The following is a 20,163-nucleotide window of genomic DNA, read 5'->3' as shown; positions in this document are numbered from 1 at the left end:
GAGAAGAGTGTTTAGTTTAGTAAAGTGGTGTAGTGTATAGTGTAGTGTAAGTGCAGTGTATGCAGTAGTGTGTGTAGTATATAGTAGTGTATAATGTAGTGTGTATGTATGTATTTTGAACTTCTTTCTTTCGCACGTAGTAAGGACAACGAACTAGACACAGACGCCACTGCCGAATGCTGTGGCTCAGGCACCCGGCTGGAAAAACAGTGGAGCGTAGCATATGTGGCTCTCTGGATTTGAAGTTTTCTTGACTGCATGGATCCATACTCTTTGGTTCTTTCGGTAAAAGTCAGGTAGGTAAAAAATAAAAAAATATATAAACATCTGTTAGAGCTTTTAACAGACAACGGGACAAGAAAGCACAACCTGCGGTTGTTCCCACCTGATGACGAACGCTTGCGTTGCATCCGAAACGTCGTGATTTAATTTTTTTCTACCTACGTGACTTTACCGAAAGAACCGAAGCATATGTGACTGAAGCATATCCGCCTTGGCCATTTAACCGTCCAGACCCAGTCCCTTGTTTGTGCACAGTGGTAACTTGTCATTGTCGACAGATGTTCGCAAATCCGACCTTGTCACATGTTCAAGTCCGATATGCGACGTTGTACCGCACCGATAACCTGATTTCAAAATCAAACTTTAGTCACCTGTCATAAAATGAAACTCAACACATCGGTGATACGCTATGAAACACGGGCCATTGGCCATAACGTCTATTAGTATAATTCGTATATATATTTGTGTATACAGTATCATATTTGTGTTTCCTTTTAAGGCGGTGTTAATGAACGTGGTGTGTTTCTGTTACTTGTGCTTGCGTACCCCACTCCACTTTGCTCGCACATGGTGCCAGCAATTATGTCCCGGAGCTAAATTGGCCGGGCAATGTCGGAAGTCCTGCTGGACACAACGAGAGGGCTCCGGGAGTTAAAGAGTTCGTGGCGTTTTGAATGTTTCTCAACAGTTGCAGACTGCAGCGGGTTAACCCGTTGGGTCAATAGTTTGGGTTACATGCTAACAACACTCTGCCGTACGTGAGATCAGAACAGAAACGTCATACTTGGCCAACCCTACTGATTTATGTGGTATGCTGCCGATATTTACATCCTTTTAATCCGCAAATTAACTTTCGGAGCTAATCATGGCGCTTAAAATGTCATTTTGTTGTTTCTCCTCGCCTCCGTTACTTCCGATGAGCACGGTTGGCTGCATACTGTGCGAAAGAAGTTCAACGTACATAAGGAGAAAAACAATTTGTTGTACGTACGTACGGGAAATCGGTACGCGGGCACAAAGGGTCTCAACATTGGCAGCCCCTACCATTTAACTCTCCGAGGCCTAGCCAAAGTAGACGACAAAATCATCACCAGGGGTGACATGCAGAGTATAAGTAAGAACATGCTGTAGGTATATGTTGCGTGGACAGACAGAGATATATATGAGGGAGACACATCTGCTAAACTGTTTTATTACTTATCCTCTCCACGGCGACACGAATGTTTATTCTGTGTTGTGTGCTATACAACTTTGCGTAGAACTACATAGGACCAATATCGTAATGAGAAGCGTACCTTCCTATAAACATCTGACATATTCATCAGCAAGCCTGACGTTGCTGGTAAAAAAACACTTTATGTCAAAACCGGTCCAAAGTTTTGAATCGGTGACACTGATGTGTACTCCCAGAGGGCCGTGGGGCTAATGGGTTGTGCAAATTTTTTTTACTTTAAATGTTTACGTGGAGAGACAGGTATATGAAGGGGACATTGTCTGCTAGTTATTTTTTTTTAAATTGATGTTTAGGGTACCTAAATAAGTTTGCATGACTGACACGTGACGAAACCTCTCCATGGAGGTGATTAAGACGTGCCATCATCCTGTATTGTATAATTATACTGGTAGGAACGAAGTTGTAAACTGAGTGTACCAGCCTGCAATAGATTAATGTGTCCGTCCGTCCGTCCCCTTTCAATACTTTCACGAAGTAAAATCTCGTGCTGTTGGGTGTAAAAATTCCAATGTTCCTACCAGCCCACCCTGCAGGGACCTGTTCGGTTGTAATTGCCATGGCCCAAGCGGAAAGAGCTTGGTGTCATGCTCCAGGGCCCCCATTGCCTGAGGTAGCCAAGGGAAGCTCTTCTGGTTCCGTCTTGAGGACGATATCCATCCAGGATGATGAATGCACGCGTGGGTTGCTGAAGCAAAGCGGCACCCGTGAGCACCTAGATGCGCTTCTGCGGCCGTCTGGAACGCTCTTCCTTCTGATATTAGGAAGCAACTCGAGCAATGCACTTTTAAATCTAGATTGACAAACTCATTTCTTTAGAACTGCTTTTTGTGTTGAGTGTGTCGTCCTTCTCCCGCACCTCTGATTAGCACGATTGGGTGACGTGCGGTGCTAAAGAAGTTCAACATACACATATACAGTACAACAGCAGTGGTAAATAGTGGCCGACCCGAAAATTAATTTCTGGTTTCGGCCGAAATCGAAACCAGACCGAAAGTTAAAAATTGACTGTCGGCCGAAACCGAAAGTTTAACTTCACTTTCGACCGAGACCAAAACAGAAAGGTATGTAACCGAAGTTACCGAACACAAGATTTATGAAATATGTCATGATGCAATGCTACTTTAATTAAAAAGAAATCTAGAACTAATTATTCAGAGCCTGCAGTAAGGGTCGCTAAATATCAAATCTTTAGGTGTTACTTAGTAATTAAATCCAAACAAACGAATGTTGTATTTAAGAAACAACAGTTTTTCCGCATTCAGCCAGACAGGCTGCCATCTATTGACCGGTCGTATAAACATTAGCAGACCACGGGTTGCTGCTGTAACCTCGGTCCCAAGCTGCTGCTGCTGACGTGTGTGTGTTTGTGTGTACGTGTGTGTATGTGTTTGTCCGGCAAAACAACCCCCTACCTCCTCGCGGTGCCGGACGGGCAACTCTGTCGAGGAATGGTAGTCGTGGTTACTTATGCCCCCACCAAAGATGAACATCCGTGGAGGGATGCAGGCAAAGCCGATGAGTCAGATGCCTTCTATGACCTCCTGTCACAGGTGCTGGCTAAAGTGGCCCCTCGGGATAGAGTCATCATGTTGGGTGACTTCAATGCCCGAGTTGGTCATGATACTGGCACCTGGTCTGGAGTGATTGGAGGGCATGGGCCAGATCAGCTCAATAACAACGGTAGGAGGCTGCTAGATTTTTGTGCAGCCCCTGGGCTTGTAATTACCAACACGCTGTTCCGGCATCGGCGCATCCACACAACATCATGGATGCATGCCGGGTTCAAGCAAGAACATCTGCTGGACTACATAGTGATGGACCAGCGGATGCGAGCCCATGTCCTTGACACCAGGACCTACCGTGGAGCTGATCTGCCCTCTGACTATCGACTAGTCATCTGTAAGATGCGCCTGCCATTCTTCCACTCCGGTGGTGGGTGTACACCCAGGACCCCATTCCAACCTAAAGTGGCCTGGTCTCAGTTTTCTGATGAAAGTTGCAAGCGAGAATTTCATCATCGCTTACGGCTAGGATTGGCATCGTCCCCGACTCCTCCTGATGTCGAGGGTAAATAGGCGAGGTTTAGGACTGTGACTCATGCAGCTGCAATGGCTGCTTTGGGTACGCGGTCCAGACCTCCCCAGAGACCCTGGCTGACAGAGGAGGTGTTCAGGATGGTTGAGAAAAAGCGGCAGGCCCACTGTCATCGGCTACAGAATCCCACGTCAGAGAATGAGGAGGCTTACCGCAGACTTCGCTCGGAGGTTCGGAGAGCCGTGAGGCGCTGCAAGGATGGGTGGTGGTCGCGGGTTACTGAGGTGATGGAGTCTGCCTCAGTGGCCCGTGATCACAAATCTCTATTTAACTCCATCAAAAAAGTAATCTGCAGCGCCACACCTATTACCATCATTAGGGAAAAAAACGGTGATCCAATCTCCGACCCCCAGGAACAGGTTTGCAGATTTGCTGAGCATTTCTGTGAGGTCCTGGGGGAGGGAAAATCCCTCAGCCAGGAAAACATCGTAGCACAAAGTGAGGATGACCTGCTTAGGCTGCGGTGCCTCAAATATTGGAAGAAGTCACCCCCTGTGAGTGGCTGGCTGAGGTGCCATCTGTTGAGGAAGTACTGAAGGCGATCCGGAGTCTGAGACCAGGAAAGGCAGCGGGCAGAGATGATCTCCCAAGCGAAATGCTGAGGGAGGGCGGCGTTTGTGCACAGATTGCCCTATATGACATCATAACAACAGTCTGGACCACTGGACGGGTTCCGCAGGATTGGAAGGATGCCCTGGTGGTCCCCCTTTTTAAGAAGGGAGACCGCACAGACTGTAACAACTACAGGGGCATCTCACTCCTCCGTGTGCCGGGGAAGGTGCTGGCAAGGATTATTCAACATCGCCTTGCCAGGCACGCTGAGGAGAGGCTTGCAGAGCCCCAATGCGGTTTCAGGAAAGGGCGGTCCTGCACAGATGCCATATTTTTTGTCCGTCTGCTACAGCAGAGGTGTAGGGAATTCCAACAAGACCTACATCTCTGCTTTGTTGACCTGGTCAAAGCCTATGATACCATCAGTAGTCCTGGGCTCTGGGTTGTTCTTCGTGCTTTTGGAGTACCTGACCCTCTGCTCACGATCATTAAGGACCTTCATGATGGTGAGCGGGCCCGGGTAAAACTACGTGGCCGGGAGTCAGAGCCATTCCCTGTACACCTTGGGATGCGACAGGGATGTCCTCTGGCTCCCACATTATTTAACATCTATTTTGACCACGTAGTTCGTGAAGCCTTCAATAGCTGTACCGGGGAAATCTCCATATGGTACAGATATAATGGGAGGCTGATCGATGCCCGGGTGCAGTCAAGGGATGGCACCCTATTGCTCAACCACGTTATGTATGCTGATGATTTGGTAATAGCTGCTCATTCAGAGGAGGAGTTGGAGACGCTGCTGCTGAGACTGGAGCATGCCACTAAGAGGTGGGGCCTTACCATCAGCCCCACCAAAACTAAGCACCTGCCTGGGTATTTTGTACCATCGGACACTCCACCCCCATAACTCCCAATCGGTGATGGGGCAGTTGTGGAGAGAGTGGAGAGTTTCCCATACCTGGGCAGTGTGCTTATGACTGGCTCCAGTTTAACAGCAGAGGTCTCACTCAGAATCAGTCGAGCGGCAATATCTTTTCATCGGTTGCGTAACGCTGTGTGGAAACTATCTGGTCTGTCGCTCCGCACGAAGCTTCAGGTCTTCTCGGCCACGGTCATTCCCTCCCTTCTCTACGCTTGCGAAACGTGGACCCCCCTAATGGAACATCTTCGCCGGTTAGAAACATTTAGGCTGGCCTGCCTACGATCCATCCTGGGTTTAACCAGACTGGATTGTGTGAGGAGCTCACAAATCCTTGAAAGATCTGGGCAAGGTCCCATCGGTGAGCTCCTCCGGCGGGGAAGGCTGCGATGGCTGGGTCATGTAGCCCGCATGCCCAGCTAACGCATGCCGAAACAGCTTTTGTTCGGCCGGATTGAGGGGGCTAAGCGGGCGTGGCACGGGCTAGAGAAGAGATGGAGTGATGTGGTACAGGAGGACGTGGAGCTGACTGGACTTGCCAATGACTGGTACCAGCGGTGTCAAGATCGGCCTCTGTGGAGGAGGCTCGTGAAGGACGCTACTGGGCAGTTGGAGGTAGTCGCCCTCCAACAACAACGGAGGGCGGAGGAGCGACGCTCAGAACAACGAGCGGAGTGCCGGGTGGCTGAAGCACAGCGGGTTGGCACAGTCGGGGCCACAGGTGTTGCATCAGCCAGTCATCTCAGTCAGTCGACCCGTGGCACCTGGGTCTGCCCCGTGACCTCCTGCCAGCGGGCGTTCGACACTTCACGTGGCCTCAAGGTGCACATGGCCTGGCACAAGCGTCGTGGTGACGTCACCGCCACTTAGTGGCGAATGGCGGTTGTTGTTGTATGTGTTTGCAGCCTATTGCATAGTATTGCCTAGTGCTGACTGACCAGCCTGTAAGCAGAGTGATAGACGTAGCACTAGCGTTATATTCTAAAAATAGATCTTCGGTTGACGAATGATGACCGAAAGTCAATATCAGTTTCGGCCGTAACTGAAACTAGACCGAAAGTAAAAAATTGACTTTACAGCTGCTACACGTGTAGTAGCTGCTACACGTGTAGCAACTTTTGCTACTAGGATAATCCGGCACTGCTCCTACCTCTGCAGCTGCTACACGTGTAGCTGCTACACGTGTAGCTGCTACACGTGTAGCTGCTACACGTGTAGCTGCTACACGTGTAATAGCTGCTACACGTGTAGTAGCTACATGTGTAGTAGCTACACATGTAGCTATGGGCCCCGCACTTTCAAGGGCCCCGCACTAAATGCTTTCAAGCTATCAATTCTGGTTCAGTGATTCTGCTCTTGCTCTATTACTATAATATTATAGCACCTTCAACTTTTATGAACGGCTGGTTGTTTAAGGTTAGCGATTTGTCGTATTATCTGGCTGTATAGCAAATGAAAACATACAATTACTTTACTATGCAAGTAAAAAATGTGTGTTTAAATACTCTTTGGTTCTATTTGGTAAAGTCACGTAGGTAAAAAATAAAACAAGAAAAAATCACGACGTTTCGGCCACAACACAAGTGGCCTTCATCAGGTGAAGGGACCGGACTGTCCAGAGGACAGCATTGCTGTCCCTTCACCTGATGAAGGCCACTTGTGTTGTGGCCGAAACGTCGTGATTTTTTGTTGTTTTGTTTTTTACCTACGTGACTTTACCGAATAGAACCAAAGAGTATGGATCCTTGCAGTCATGAAAGCTTCAAGTCTAGATTCTGTTTAAATATTTGTGTTTTAAAAAAAAATTAGGTCCCCTTTATAACATATGCTACAGGCCCTGCACATGCTTAATCCGGCACTGAGTCGGGAAGAATATCGCAGCGGATGGATAGAGGCGAGAGCCAGAGAGACAAATGTAGGCTTCTGAGTCGTTTTCTGACAGAAGATGTCAGATGCTTAAAGGGGATTTAAGGCCAGGATTGGCATGGGAAACTCAGCATTCGGCGAGAGAAATCCTGCTGACAAGACGAATGAGGAGAGAGTTGAAGGAAAGAGCCTCATGGAGGCCCTCGTATGGAGTGTAGGGTTGTGTGTGGCAGAGGCTTGGACTCTGGGAAAGGAAGACAAAGACTGGAAAACCCTGAGATGCGTGAGTGTGTATGTGTGTGGTGTCGTGGTGTGTGTGGGGAGCGGTGGTGTAGCGGTTAGCGCTACGCTGCGCTACGAACCTGGCGACCCGGGTTCGATTTCCACTCCCGGCCAACACCCAGTGACGATTATCTGAACCGGTCCCTGGGCCTCCCCTAGGTCTACTCAGCCTCAAATGGGTACCTAGTACGGTGTGTAAACATCGCCACTGGGGAGACAAAGGCGGCCGGGCGTGGTGTTGGCCACCCACCCCCTCGTGTGCCGTGCCGGCCTTCATAGGTGCTCGCTAACAGCACTTGCCCCAACAGTGTGTTAAGGCTACACGGGGGTTGTTTGTCTTTGGTGTCGAATGGAGAACATCAAGTGGAGAGAAAGAGAATTGAAGGAATTCTCGAGCAGGTTCAGGAGGAGAGAAGTCTAATTAGAGCAATATAGAAAGCTAAACATGTGGCTGGGAGGCAGTCTCCAGAGGCGGAGTTTGACTTCGAAATTGGGGGGTGGGGGTGCAGGGCTTCGCTTTGTCCCTCATTAGGAATCGTGGGTGCATATAATTAATTTATTTCTTTTTTATTTGAATTGTAAGCTATTGAAAATACCTACTATAATCACCCAGGAATGGCCTTAACGGTCGTGACGTCACTGCACATCGACCATCCCCCCTCAGTAATATTCATGAATGTCTGTGTGCATCGCTCGTGACGTCACTCCGTGTCGACCAGCCCCCCTCATTAATAATCATTGTAAGGTGACGTCCTCCAAATGGACACCCCCCCCTCCATTCATAATAATTAGCGGGTGACGTCACTCCACATGGGGGGGGGGGGCGAGGCTCCTCCCCCCTCCTTGGCGTCAACTGACAACCCTCACTACAAAGGCAGAACCCTCACGTCACGTGATCTCCGTAATGCTACTGAGACATCAAAGTAAAAAGGACGTTGTGATGAACAAGGGATTATAACCTTAAAAATTAAAATACGTCTGTGTCACCGCGCCCTTACAAATTGCACACGAATTGATGCAATGAAAATCACGTCGGGGTCTGATTTTCGCTTGAAAGTTTCAGATTTACTGCAATACACCCGTCGTTGGACGGGTAAAAGGCTAGTAAATTAATAAAGGTCTCCAGTTTTTTTTGGGGGGGGGGCATTGTCCCCCCCCCCCACCCATGACATTCTCAGAGGTGATAGCTGGATGAAGGAAGTTCTACAAGGATGTTGGGAAAGAGGACAAAAGGCAGAAAAAAACGATGTTGCTTGACAACTTGAGTGAAAAAACTAGATTCGAACCTTTCGTGACTGCAGGAATTACTCTTTGGTTCTTTCGGTAAAGTCACGTAGAAAATAAAATCAACTAATAATAGAATACGGACGTAACTTAAAGGAAGGTGGCCCTACGGTAACATGAAGAAGAAATGCCAACATCTGACATGATTGAGGGCGTTAAGCCAAGATCCTGCCATTGGGCAGACGACTAAAGTCAGAACAGAGACGTGTCTGTGTGATTATGGCATCTATGGTGTATTGTGGCACAGTAGGGGGCACAGCTGGTGCCTCTTCCAGTCACCTCAATCAGTCAACCCCATGGCACCCGCTGGGTCTGTCCCGTAACCTCCTGTCGGCGATCCTCCGACAACTTCACGTGGCCTCAAAGTGCACCTGGCCTGGCACAGGCGCCGTGGCGACGTCACCGCCACTTAGTGGCGAATGGCGGCTGTTGACATTGGTGTCTTTTCTGTCAGGTGGAGTTGCGCCGGCGTGCGGATTTAATGGTGGAGGGCGGCGCGGGACTTCACGGCCTCCCCAACCTCCTGCTGGGCGTGGGCCTCCTGGCCTGCGCCATAAATCTGCTCGGAGGCAAGATCTGCCACGACTTTGCGACGGCCGACTCGGCCAAGGTGTCCCGCTGGCGCCTCGTGCTGCTGCCCTACACGGTACGGCCACCAAAGTCGTCCTGCTGTGGCCGCGCGACGTTTTGTCCAATCGTGTCACAGCGGAGTTCATCAGCATGATAACTGTTGTCGTTATTATTTGTTTTTGACAGGGGGCCCCTTTACGCGAGGGCGACTCGCTTCACACGCGGCAAAAGCAACTTACGTCACAGCTCATCGAAAATAGTTCAAAGGGCACCTGCCTTCCCCCTCCGTCGACAGCTGTCCCCTGTGCTGAGGCACAAGGTGACAGCAACACCTGGTCGGCGTTAGTCGGCCGGTAGGGAAGGGTGGGGGTGGCGTTGATTGCTGCTGCGAGTAATTCCGATTGAGTCATTTGCGAGCAATTTTCGAATTTGGCAAATTTTGGCCATGACGCCGGCACGCGGTGGCCTACCGGTCGCGGGATCTCCACCGTCCACCTTGAAGCAGATGGTGCGTTAATCGTTAATACACAACCACAGTAACAACCAGGGTGGCCTGCCGGATTTGAACCGCTAACCTTCGCACTACAAGCGGCGAACCGTGCGCTACCGACAGGCTATGCCACCGTACAGTTTACAGACCTCTCAAGTAAACGGAGAAAAAAACGAGTGTTCATGTATCGTAGGTCGTGTGAGATTTACCAATGGCAGCATGAGACCAGTGGGGGTGGGGGGGAATTGGGAAAAAGGAGGGGGTTGTTACTGTGATATTAAAATGACAGACGATCAACGTGTGAGAAGCAACGCTGCTGCCTTGTTTGATGTGAAGTCTGACGCTGAGTGCGGTTGTGTGAAAGTCAAAAGCTTCGGCTTTAGTCTCTGAGCCAACCACGCAACTATCACCATGGTTTGTGTCCTCAAGTAAGCCGGGGGAAATCTGCCCATTCCAATTTCGCCCTTGTTTGTATTTAAATGCCTGTTGGGAGTTCTGCGATGCCACCAACCATCCCGCCCGTTGTGCTTCGCTACGTTGTCCCCACCTGAAGAAGGGCGCTTGTGTTGTGCCCGAAACGTCGTGATTTAATTCAGGTTTCATTTATTTTTTACCTACGTGACTTTACCGAAAAAACCAAAGAGTTTGAATCCTTGCAGTCACGAAAGCTTCAAATCTAGAACGAACTGATCTCATTGCTGTCATTCTGTCACTTGCCTTGTCAATCAGCCATCATCACCTCCTTGCGGTGTGTCCTACCCCAGGGCACTTTTCTTAACAGCAAATGTGATGCCTCTGATTTGTATTTGTTTCTTGATCCAATGTGCTCTTTTCCCTTCCCGTCTTGTAGTTTTACAAGAATGGCTCTTTCCACACCACTCCGTGCACGTTTTCAGCATTGCTTTTAGTTTCTTTGTCAGTGTGCACGTGTCACTCGGAGGCAGTGTACACTTGTTTAAGAAAATAATTATTCGACATCACCGCGAGAGTGTAGGTCATCTATTCATACTCAAACCTGTGGCCAATTTGTGAATATTAGGAACAGGTTGAATTGTTCGTTCGTTTCTCAGGCCGCTCGTCCTGGTGAGGGTCGCGGCGGCAGTATGTTGAGGAGGGCGGCCCAGACCTCCCTTTCCCTGGCGACAGACTCCAGTACTACATGACTATACACAACTGCACTATAACACTCCACTGCTATACACAACACTACTATACACTGCTATACACAGACTCTAGCTATTCCTGGGAAATTCCCAGGCGTTCCCATGCCAGCAGAGTGACATAGGTTGAATTCTAATTTTGCTGATTACATTTGCATACATGTCAACACAATGGCATGTGTTTACAAAAAACATGTATTATGGACAATGGCATGCACGGCGAGGCTGTAACTGATGACAAATTAAGAGAACGCTAACAAGGAGTGTGTGTTCTCTTATCAGCAAACATACCGACTGCATGTCACTTACAGATACAAGAGAACACCTGAATTGGTGTTTTTAGTGTTTTTATGGCACGTTTCACATATTTACATTTGTATACAAATATGTGTAAAAAAAATCTCGTACTATATGGCCAAAAAGAGAATAATTAACTGTTTGAAAATAGCAATCGTAATGTAATTTATTCATCTGGGAAAGTTTCACCGAGTCTCGAGTCTGCTGTTCTAGGAGGATCTTGCACTGGAATTTTTGTTCAATTCCTTAGCAAGTATTATTTCACGTTGGAAACAAAGGAATAACAGTGAAAGGTTCACATGCAATAATCAGTCATCACTAGCGGAGAATATAAGCACAGTGTAATATATACGTATTTGTTTGTGTTTAATTAATGCCCCTGAAATGACGCACTACCAGAAAGCCGTGGGGCTGATGGGTTCCGTGACAATTACTCTAAATATTATTGGTTCTTTCGGTAAAGTCACGTAGAAGGGAAACAATATTTATATTATTTTGTTTCCCTTCTACGTGACTTTACCGAAAGAACCAAGAATATGAATCCCTGCAGTCACGAAAGCTTTAAATCAAAATTACTCTAAATGGTTTTTTTTTAACGTGAAGTGACAGATCTGTGAAGAAAATATATTTGTCTGCTAAGGATTCACACAGATGTGTTTACAAACCCGCTGAATCGTACTACAATCTTCTTACCAGCTTGCAGCCCATTGGGTTTGGTAGTTTCACACATCTTGTGTGATCTACCAACCCTTGCCTTTAAAAAGCATTGGATTAAAAAGTACAGTAGACTGGGTGTAATCATTCTTCATTATAGGTATTGGAATCTGTGAATGCTCACCATGCATGCAAAGAACCGTGGGCACGTAATAATCTTTTACCGTATTTCAATATTAATTATGTCTGTATCATGTATGTTGAACTTCTTTCGCACCATATGTAGCCCACCACGCTAATCGGAGGTGCAGGCGAATGACAACAAACTAAACACAAAAATCAGTTCTAAAGAAATGCGTTTTCAAACTAGATTGTTTAAAAGTGCGTAGCTCCAGTGGCTTCCTAATATTGGAAGGAAGAGCGTTCCAGCACGCGATGCAGTGACCGTCTTTGTTGCATGTGTTATAGGTTCCTTAAATCCTGCAAAACAAGACGAAAAACAGAGGCAATTCACAACCCTGAATCATGCCAATTTATGACAATTCACCCAGCAGTGGAACTGGTTCCACCATGTGATTCCATCACCAGGTAGCACCGCGGTGGTGAGATGTTATCTCCCTTGCTGGGTACGCATTTCTAAAACTGTCAAAAAATTGTATTCTTCCAGGTAAGGCCCACTGAGCTATACAGCTCTTTTTCAGAAGCGACCTGGCCACAAATGATAGCTCAATGAAGTGGCTTATCACGTGCACATTTATAACAGCCAAATAGTCATGGGTGGGCAAATGTTTTGACTCGCGGGCCACAATGGATGGAGTGTTTGTGTGAACTAATATAAATGACATGTAAAAATCATTACATGAAAGCATTTGGCCTTTAACAGGTAGCAAAGCATTTATTTGCAAGGCAATTTAACAAATTGCACGAACATGAACAATGCAAAAACATGTCGTAACGTGACTGATCAAACATCATGAAAGCATCTGAGACCTGCGCCCAAACAGATTACCACACTCCCGGTCAAAGTTCGCCATCTAATGGGGAAATGGGGGCATTACAGGAGAAAGGTAAAATGTAATTTAATAATAATATTTGGACAAGTTCGGCGGGCCGGATTAAAAAGCCCAACGGGCCGGGGCCATATACGGCCCGGGGGCCGTACTTTGCCCATGTCTGCTCTAAGTGCGTGTTTCTACATTTAGAGGGACAAACCGGAGGACCCAGAGAAAAATCCACACGAACACGGGGAGAATATGCAAACTCCAAGTATACAGCAGCAGGCATCAGGGTCGGGATCGAATCCATGGCCTCCTGTATACCAGGCAAGGGAGTTAACATCTCGCCACAGTGGTCGTATGGAGTTTTCTCCGGGTCCTCTCCAGTTTTGCCCCACTCTGCATTTATAAACGTATGATAAGCTACCATCAGGTGTGGCCAGGTCGCCTCTGAAAAAGAGCTCATATTTCAATGGGCTTTCGCTGGTACATGTTTCCCTCGCTTGATGCGATTTCACGTTTATACGATGCGGTTTGAATTCACTCAGATGCAGTTATGCGGCCGGACGTGGGACAACATTGTGTGTGCGTACTGTGTGTGTGCTCCTCGGCAGGCAGCTGTCTCCTCATGCCGTTTTGCTTTGTGTGCCCCCCGTTTTGTGGAACGCATCTGCTGCTACCGCATAAAGCGAGGGAAACCTGTAAAATAAAAGTTGTTTAGGTCGCGTGCCGTGGGGTAAAGCGTGAATACTCCCACCTCTTCTAATACGTCCAGTCAGCGTTAAAAAGAGAAGACCAGTTACAAGCTAGTTAGGATACCTCACAAAATGGACAATTGGTTAAAATATTGATGTTCATTATTCAAACATTTATTTCTCAGAACCATATTGTGGTTAGACAAGGGGGGTTACTCGGATGAAACAAATTTCAACAAGAACCACTACATACATATAATATACAGTGAGGGAAAAAAGTATTTTACTCCCTGCTGATTTTGTACGTTTGCCCACTGGCAAAGAAATGATCAGTCTATAATTTTAATGGTAGGTTATTTGAACAGTGAGAGACAGAATAACAACAAAAAATCCAGAAAAACGCATGTCAAAAATGTTATAAATTGATTTGCATTTTAATGAGGGAAACAAGTATTTGACCCCTCTGCAAAACATGACTTAGTACTTGGTGGCAAAACCCTTGTTGGCAATCACAGAGGTCAGACGTTTCTTGTAGTTGGCCACCAAGTTTGCACACATCTCAGGAAGGATTTTGTCCCACTCCTCTTTGCAGATCTTCTCCAAGTCATTAAGGTTTCGAGGCTGACGTTTGGCAACTCGAACCTTCAGCTCCCTCCACAGATTTTCTATGGGATTAAGGTCTGGAGACAGGCTAGTCCACTCCAGGACCTTAATGTGCGTCTTCTTGAGCGATTCCTTTGTTGCCTTGGCCGTGTGTTTTGGGTCATTTTCATGCTGGAATACCCATCCACGACCCATTTTCAATGCCCTGGCTGAGGGAAGGAGGTTCTCACCCAAGATTTGACGGTACGTGGCCCCGTCCATTGTCCCTTTGATGCGGTGAAGTTGTCCTGTCCACTTAGCAGAAAAACACCCCCAAAGCATAATGTTTCCACCTCCATGTTTGACGGTGGGGATGGTGTTCTTGGGGTCATAGGCAGCATTCCTCCTTCTCCAAACACGTCGAGTTGAGTTGATGCTAAAGAGCTCCAATTTGGTTTCATCTGACCACAACACTTTCACCCAGTTGTCCTCTGAATCATTCAGATGTTCATTGGCAAACTTCAGACGGGCATGTATATGTGCTTTCTTGAGCAGGGGGACCTTGCGGGCGCTGCAGGATTTCAGTCCTTCACGGCGTAGTGTGTTACCAATAGTTTTCTTGGTGACTATCGTCCCAGCTGCCTTGAGATCATTGACAAGATCCTCCCGTGTAGTTCTGGGCTGATTCCTCACCGTTCTCATGATTATTGCAACTCCACGAGATGAGATCTTGCATGGAGCCCCAGGCCGAGGGAGATTGACAGTTATTTTGTGTTTCTTCCATTTGCGAATAATCGCACCAACTGTTGTCACCTTCTCACCAAGCTGCTTGGCAATGGTCTTGTAGCCCATTCCAGCCTTGTGTAGGTCTACAATCTTGTCCCTGACATCCTTGGAGAGCTCTTTGATCTTGGCCATGGTGGAGAGTTTGGAATCTGATTGATTGATTGCTTATGTGGACAGGTGTCTTTTATACAGGTAACAAGCTGAGATTAAGAGTGTGCTTCTAATCTCAGCTCGTTACCTGTATAAAAGACACCTGGGAGCCAGAAATCTTTCTGATTGAGAGGGGGTCAAATACTTATTTCCTTCATTAAAATGCAAAGCAATTTATAACATTATTGACATGCATTTTTCTGGATTTTTGTTGTTATTCTGTCTCTCACTGTTCAAATAAACCTACCATTACAATTATATACTGATCATTTCTTTGTCAGTGGGCAAACGTACAAAATCAGCAGGGGATCAAATACTTTTTTCCCTCACTGTTCGTGGTTCCAGGATTGGCCTTATGAGTCACCCACGTACTCACAAACTCCGACCACCGTCCCTGTCCACGGACGATCATCATGCTCGACCTCGAGAGATCCCAGACGATGACGTACGTACGTGAGCGAGCAGCACACCTGTCAACCCCTTACCTGTGCCCTACCTTATTACAGACCAAGTCAGATCTTATTGCCCTTATAAGTCTCAACGTTCACCCTACAAAGTCCCATCATGAGGGAGAAACACAAACAAATAGACAAAAAAATATGTTTTCCCGTATTGAAACGGCTGAATGTCGTACGGCACCTCAAAACTAAATTTCCCTGTACAACAATACGGAGCTAACCGTGTGGGTTGACGGCTATACCTGCGCGGGGGTGGGGGGGGGGGGTGGTCCGCCCTCGTTGTGCCACGGCCTCAGGTGTGCACGCTCGTCTTCACCGCGTGCCTGCTCGCCGGCGGGCTCATGTGCTACGGGGCCAGCGGGGCCCTGGACGGCGCCCTGCGGGCCGGCCTGCGCAATGCCATGCACTACTACCGCGACACGGACGTGCCGGGCCGCTGCTTCATCAAGCGCAGCATCGACCTCCTGCAGATGGAGTTCCACTGCTGCGGGAACAGCGGCTTCCGCGACTGGTTCGAGCTGCAGTGGATCAGCGTGCGCTACCTGGACATGGCCTCCAAAGACGTGCGCGAGTGAGCGGCAGCCTCTTGCCTCGGTTTTGTTTAATCGCGTAGAAATACCGCACGCGCGTTTTTTCATGTGGCGCCTTATTCCAAGGCGCTTTGCCACAATTATAAAATGGCACATAAAGGCGACAGTGGCACGCAATAAGGAGTGCGGTTGTTAAAAGTGGGTGGTGTAGTTATGGCGACAGGATAACAGGAGGAAGACGTTAAGGAGGGGTTGGGGTAGGGATAGTGAGAGTAATAGGGGTTGGGGTAGCGGTAGTGATAGCAGTAGGGGTAGTGATAGAGGTTGGGATATTGATAGCAGTGGGAGTAGTGCTAGGGGTAGTGATAGCGGTAAAATCAGTACCACTTTGTGGTACTGATCTTATGTCGGCCCTCTATAGATGATGGGCTGAGTCAACCCTCAGCCAGATCTTGAACTTGCAACTTTCTGATCGCGAGTCGCTCCTCGGTCTAACGCTGAGTCACCCTGGTCAGACGTGGTATTTTCTAGAAAGATAAAATGGCATTTTATACAAACGTAACATATTTGGATGATACAACAGACCCTCGTCCTTTTACTTTCCCCAACTCCAATTCCACCCCCTTCCGCCGGTCACCACCAACCGCTCCGCTTGACCTTCGCCTCCCTTGCCTGTCGTCCCTTTGCCCCTCGGCCCATGGTGCCCAAGCCGTCTCAAGAGCAACGTGGATGGCAAGTTCCTTGTGGACGGGGTCCCCTTCAGCTGCTGCAACCCCAACTCCCCGCGCGCCTGCATCCAGCAGGGCATCACCAACAGCTCCGCGCACTACAACTACGACTACCTGAGCGAGGAGCTCAACCTGTGGATGCGAGGCTGCCGCGAGGCATTGCTCGAGCACTACACGGGCATCCTGGCGTACGTCGGGCTCACCGTGCTGCTTGTATGGCTCTTCGAGGTACGCAGCGGTGGCTTTGTGGGTTAAAGCCGAGTCAAGAACGTCTCGCGATGTGTTGGGGACGCTGGCTCCTTTTCCACTGCCGCATCTGAGATGAGCCAGAGCAGGGTTCCTCGTAATACTGGTGGGTTTTTTTTTTTATATCCACTGGCTGTTTGGCGTACCGAGCTGGAGCCAAGTCGTTATATCCTGGTAAAGCCTCGCACCTCCGATTGGCATGGTTGGCTACGCACGGTGTGAACGAAGTTCAGCATACATAGATGGCATTTGAATCTGGCTCCGGACCGAACGTCAGCGCCCCCCCCCCCACCCCCCATTCCTGTGCCCCATGCCGCCCTTCATAAGTGCTCGTCAAGAGTGCTCGCTCCAAAAGTCTGTACAGCCACACGACCGACCGACTGCTCTCCCTCCATGCGTGTGTGACCCTACGCGCAGCTCTCTGTGCTCGTGGGCGTGCGCTACATGCAGACGGCCATGGAGAACGCGCTGCTGGCCGGAGATCCGGACTGTGAGTGCGAGGGCTGGCTCCTCGAGAGCGGTCTCGCTGAGACCGCACGCTCCAACTTCAACGTCATCAAGAACCTGGGCAAGTCCAACCAGATCGACTCCGTCATGGGGAAGGAGGATCCCAACTTGGATGTTCCCGTGCCCCCCGTGCCTGCACACTATGGGCCCAGGGATGGTGTGGCCGTCACTGGAAGACACATTCCCCTCGACAGCTGAATCACTTGCCCATGTCCCCCGGCTTCTCCCGCCTGTATAGATGGTGCAACCCATCCTGATCTCCCTCGCTCTGCTCCTCCCAACCTCTTGGCTGACATTATCTTTGCAAATTACTCGAGGGCTCTGAGGCTGCGAGGTGGCCGGGAGATAGCATTGCACCCGTAGGTTCGTGAATCCATCTGGGCAGAGTTACTGTATTGTTTTGTAAAAAAGCTGCTTAGCTCAATGGGCCTTACCAGCTGAAATAAAATCTGAGTTTGCATGGATTTTCTTTAGGTATGGTCTATTCTCCTGGAACACGTGTGTTTTTTGTATAACGTGAAGTGGATATAACGCCATGAATTTACGAGGGAACACAATTTTTATAATGTGGATGTGAATTGGATAAAACGCAATCGAGTGAACGGAACTACGTCATGCGAATAGGAATAAGCGGTCGTACGGCAGCCTCGGCGTAGCATCATCACACAAGGTGGGATGCTGCTGGATGCTTCTAGATGCTACCCACACGTCTCAGTCTTTGTTCAGCCTGCATACGCATCTCATGTGTTATCACGGACTGTGCTTTACCCCTCAATTATATATGATTTACTCCTCTTTGGGTCTATCGGTAAAGTCACGTAGATAGAAAAATCACGACGTTTCGATCGCAACACAAGCAATCGTCTTCAGGTGAAAAAATACAGCAGATGAACTGCTGAGGCAGGAGAAATATAGCGAGATAATTACAGCAGCAAGAGGTTATATAGGTTTGAGATGGGTACAACCCAAGGGTCAGTAGGCGGGGCTAGAGATGGAATTTATTAGTAATATACCTCGGCCATTGTATCGCTAGAGATTAGCATGTCAATGTGTTAATGTAACCCCACGACTACGGTGCTGAAGAAGCCATTGTATTGCTCGAGATTAGAGATTAGCATTTCAATGTGAGATGGCTCCCGCAGCAGCGGCTGTATTAATGAGACACATTCAGCCTATTAAACAACGAGAGCCACTGCCACATCGAGGAAAAGGGAGCAGCAGCGATGTTAGTGAGACATTTAGCCTGTTAATGTAAAGACATTTGACAAGGTAATGTAACTCAGAGAGTCGGAACTAATTCTTAACCTCGGCAGGTAGGATGGAAGCATCACAGCCAGTTATGAGTTTACCTGGTTAATAACATCCTTCCAATGATTGCTGAATTTGTACCCATCTTCTCGGTTGAAATTGTGTCTGTGTTTATATATCTGGATGGCTTCATGAACACATCTTTGTTGATAGCCAGTGGGTTTGCATAGTACCTTCGTCTTGGAGAAATTAATCTCATGTGTGCCCACAGCGTTAAAACAATGATCAGCCACGGCAGAGGTATTAGTCCTACCGTGTTTCAGATCCGCCTTGTGTTCACGAACACGGTCTGAGACATGTCGCTTGGTTTCTCCAATGTAACTACTGCTGTGATGTCGATGTTAACAGTTAGATTATCTGAAAAATGTCATTCAGCTTAAACTGCAGAAAATACCGCATTCCTGTTTTTCCTTAACCTCCATGTAAATAGTGTTTATGTTTACATGTGTAAGGATAGTAAGGGGCGATGTAGGGACAGTACGGCTCCCCGTGGCCATGGTTACTAATTAACATAACGGGAACAGACAGGGTCACGTTAGGGTAACGTGGGACCTAAGTGGTGGCTAATAATGATTGATGCGACAAACTTTGACAGGGTCGCAAGGGGAAGCACGTGACCTAACGGTCGTAAATTGTAATAAGGGCAGAGACAGACAGGGCCAGGTGCGGTGAAAGAGGGTTCGGGAATAGGGGCGTGGCCGGGTCGTGAGGGGGATAAGAGCCGGCATGAACTGGGGCTCTGGGCTGCTGTTGTGGGGGAATTGTCATCGCCGTCGTCACCGTGGAGCGGCTCGTCTTCGTCATCTTGGAGTGGGCACTTTGTAGTCTTGGAAGGCTATGAGTTATGTTGTCTCAGAATAGAGTTACCTAAGTTACCCAAGTGTATATAGTCACTCGCGGTTACTCGTTAAGTTATCAGTGAGTCGGTGGACTTTATTCATGATAAATATACATATAACCGAACAAGAAGGTGTCTCTGAAAGCTACATTACACGTGTATATGCAAGTATGTCAATAAGTACTGACCATGTATGGCCAAGGTGCAACACAATTGGAAGAGCAGCAGAGCTCCCAGTTACAGTGAGGGAAAAAAGTATTTGATCCCCTGCTGATTTTGTACGTTTGCCCACTGACAAAGAAATGATCAGTCTATAATTTTAATGGTAGGTTTATTTGAACAGTGAGAGACAGAATAATAACAAAAACATCCAGAAAAACGCATGTCAAAAATGTTATAACTTGATTTGCATTTTAATGAGGGAAATAAGTATTTTACCCCCTCTCAATCAGAAAGATTTCTGGCTCCCAGGTGTATTTTATACAGGTAACGAGCTGAGATTAGGAGCACACTCTTAAAGGGAGTGCTCCTAATCTCACACTCTTAAAGGGAGTGCTCCTAATCTCAGCTTGTTACCTGTATAAAAGACACCTGTCCACAGAAGCAATCAATCAATCAGATTCCAAACTCTCCACCATGGCCAAGACCAAAGAGCT

At 48.0% G+C, this 20,163-nt stretch overlaps 1 protein-coding gene across 1 annotated transcript in view; it reads left to right on the top strand.

Moving 5' to 3' along the window:
* The window catches only part of LOC116948490 (photoreceptor outer segment membrane glycoprotein 2-like), a 29,242-nt gene extending 9,366 nt beyond the window's left edge, over positions 1-19,876 (top strand). Inside the window, exons 3-6 of the mRNA XM_076071552.1 lie at positions 8,968-9,159; positions 15,647-15,921; positions 16,590-16,836; positions 17,272-19,876. Of these exons, the coding sequence (XP_075927667.1) occupies positions 8,968-9,159; positions 15,647-15,921; positions 16,590-16,836; positions 17,272-17,559 (1,002 nt within the window). The 3' untranslated portion in view covers positions 17,560-19,876. The remainder of the gene's footprint in view (positions 1-8,967; positions 9,160-15,646; positions 15,922-16,589; positions 16,837-17,271) is intronic.
* Positions 19,877-20,163: the final 287 nt, after the last annotated feature.

Source organism: Petromyzon marinus, chromosome 33, assembly GCF_048934315.1.
Source record: "Petromyzon marinus isolate PM22_M1 ecotype Great Lakes invasive population chromosome 33, UKy_Petmar_22M1.pri1.0, whole genome shotgun sequence".
Classification (NCBI taxonomy): domain Eukaryota; kingdom Metazoa; phylum Chordata; class Hyperoartia; order Petromyzontiformes; family Petromyzontidae; genus Petromyzon; species Petromyzon marinus.
Note: the sequence above shows the minus strand (reverse complement) of the source record. Positions and strands in the feature narration are given on the sequence as shown.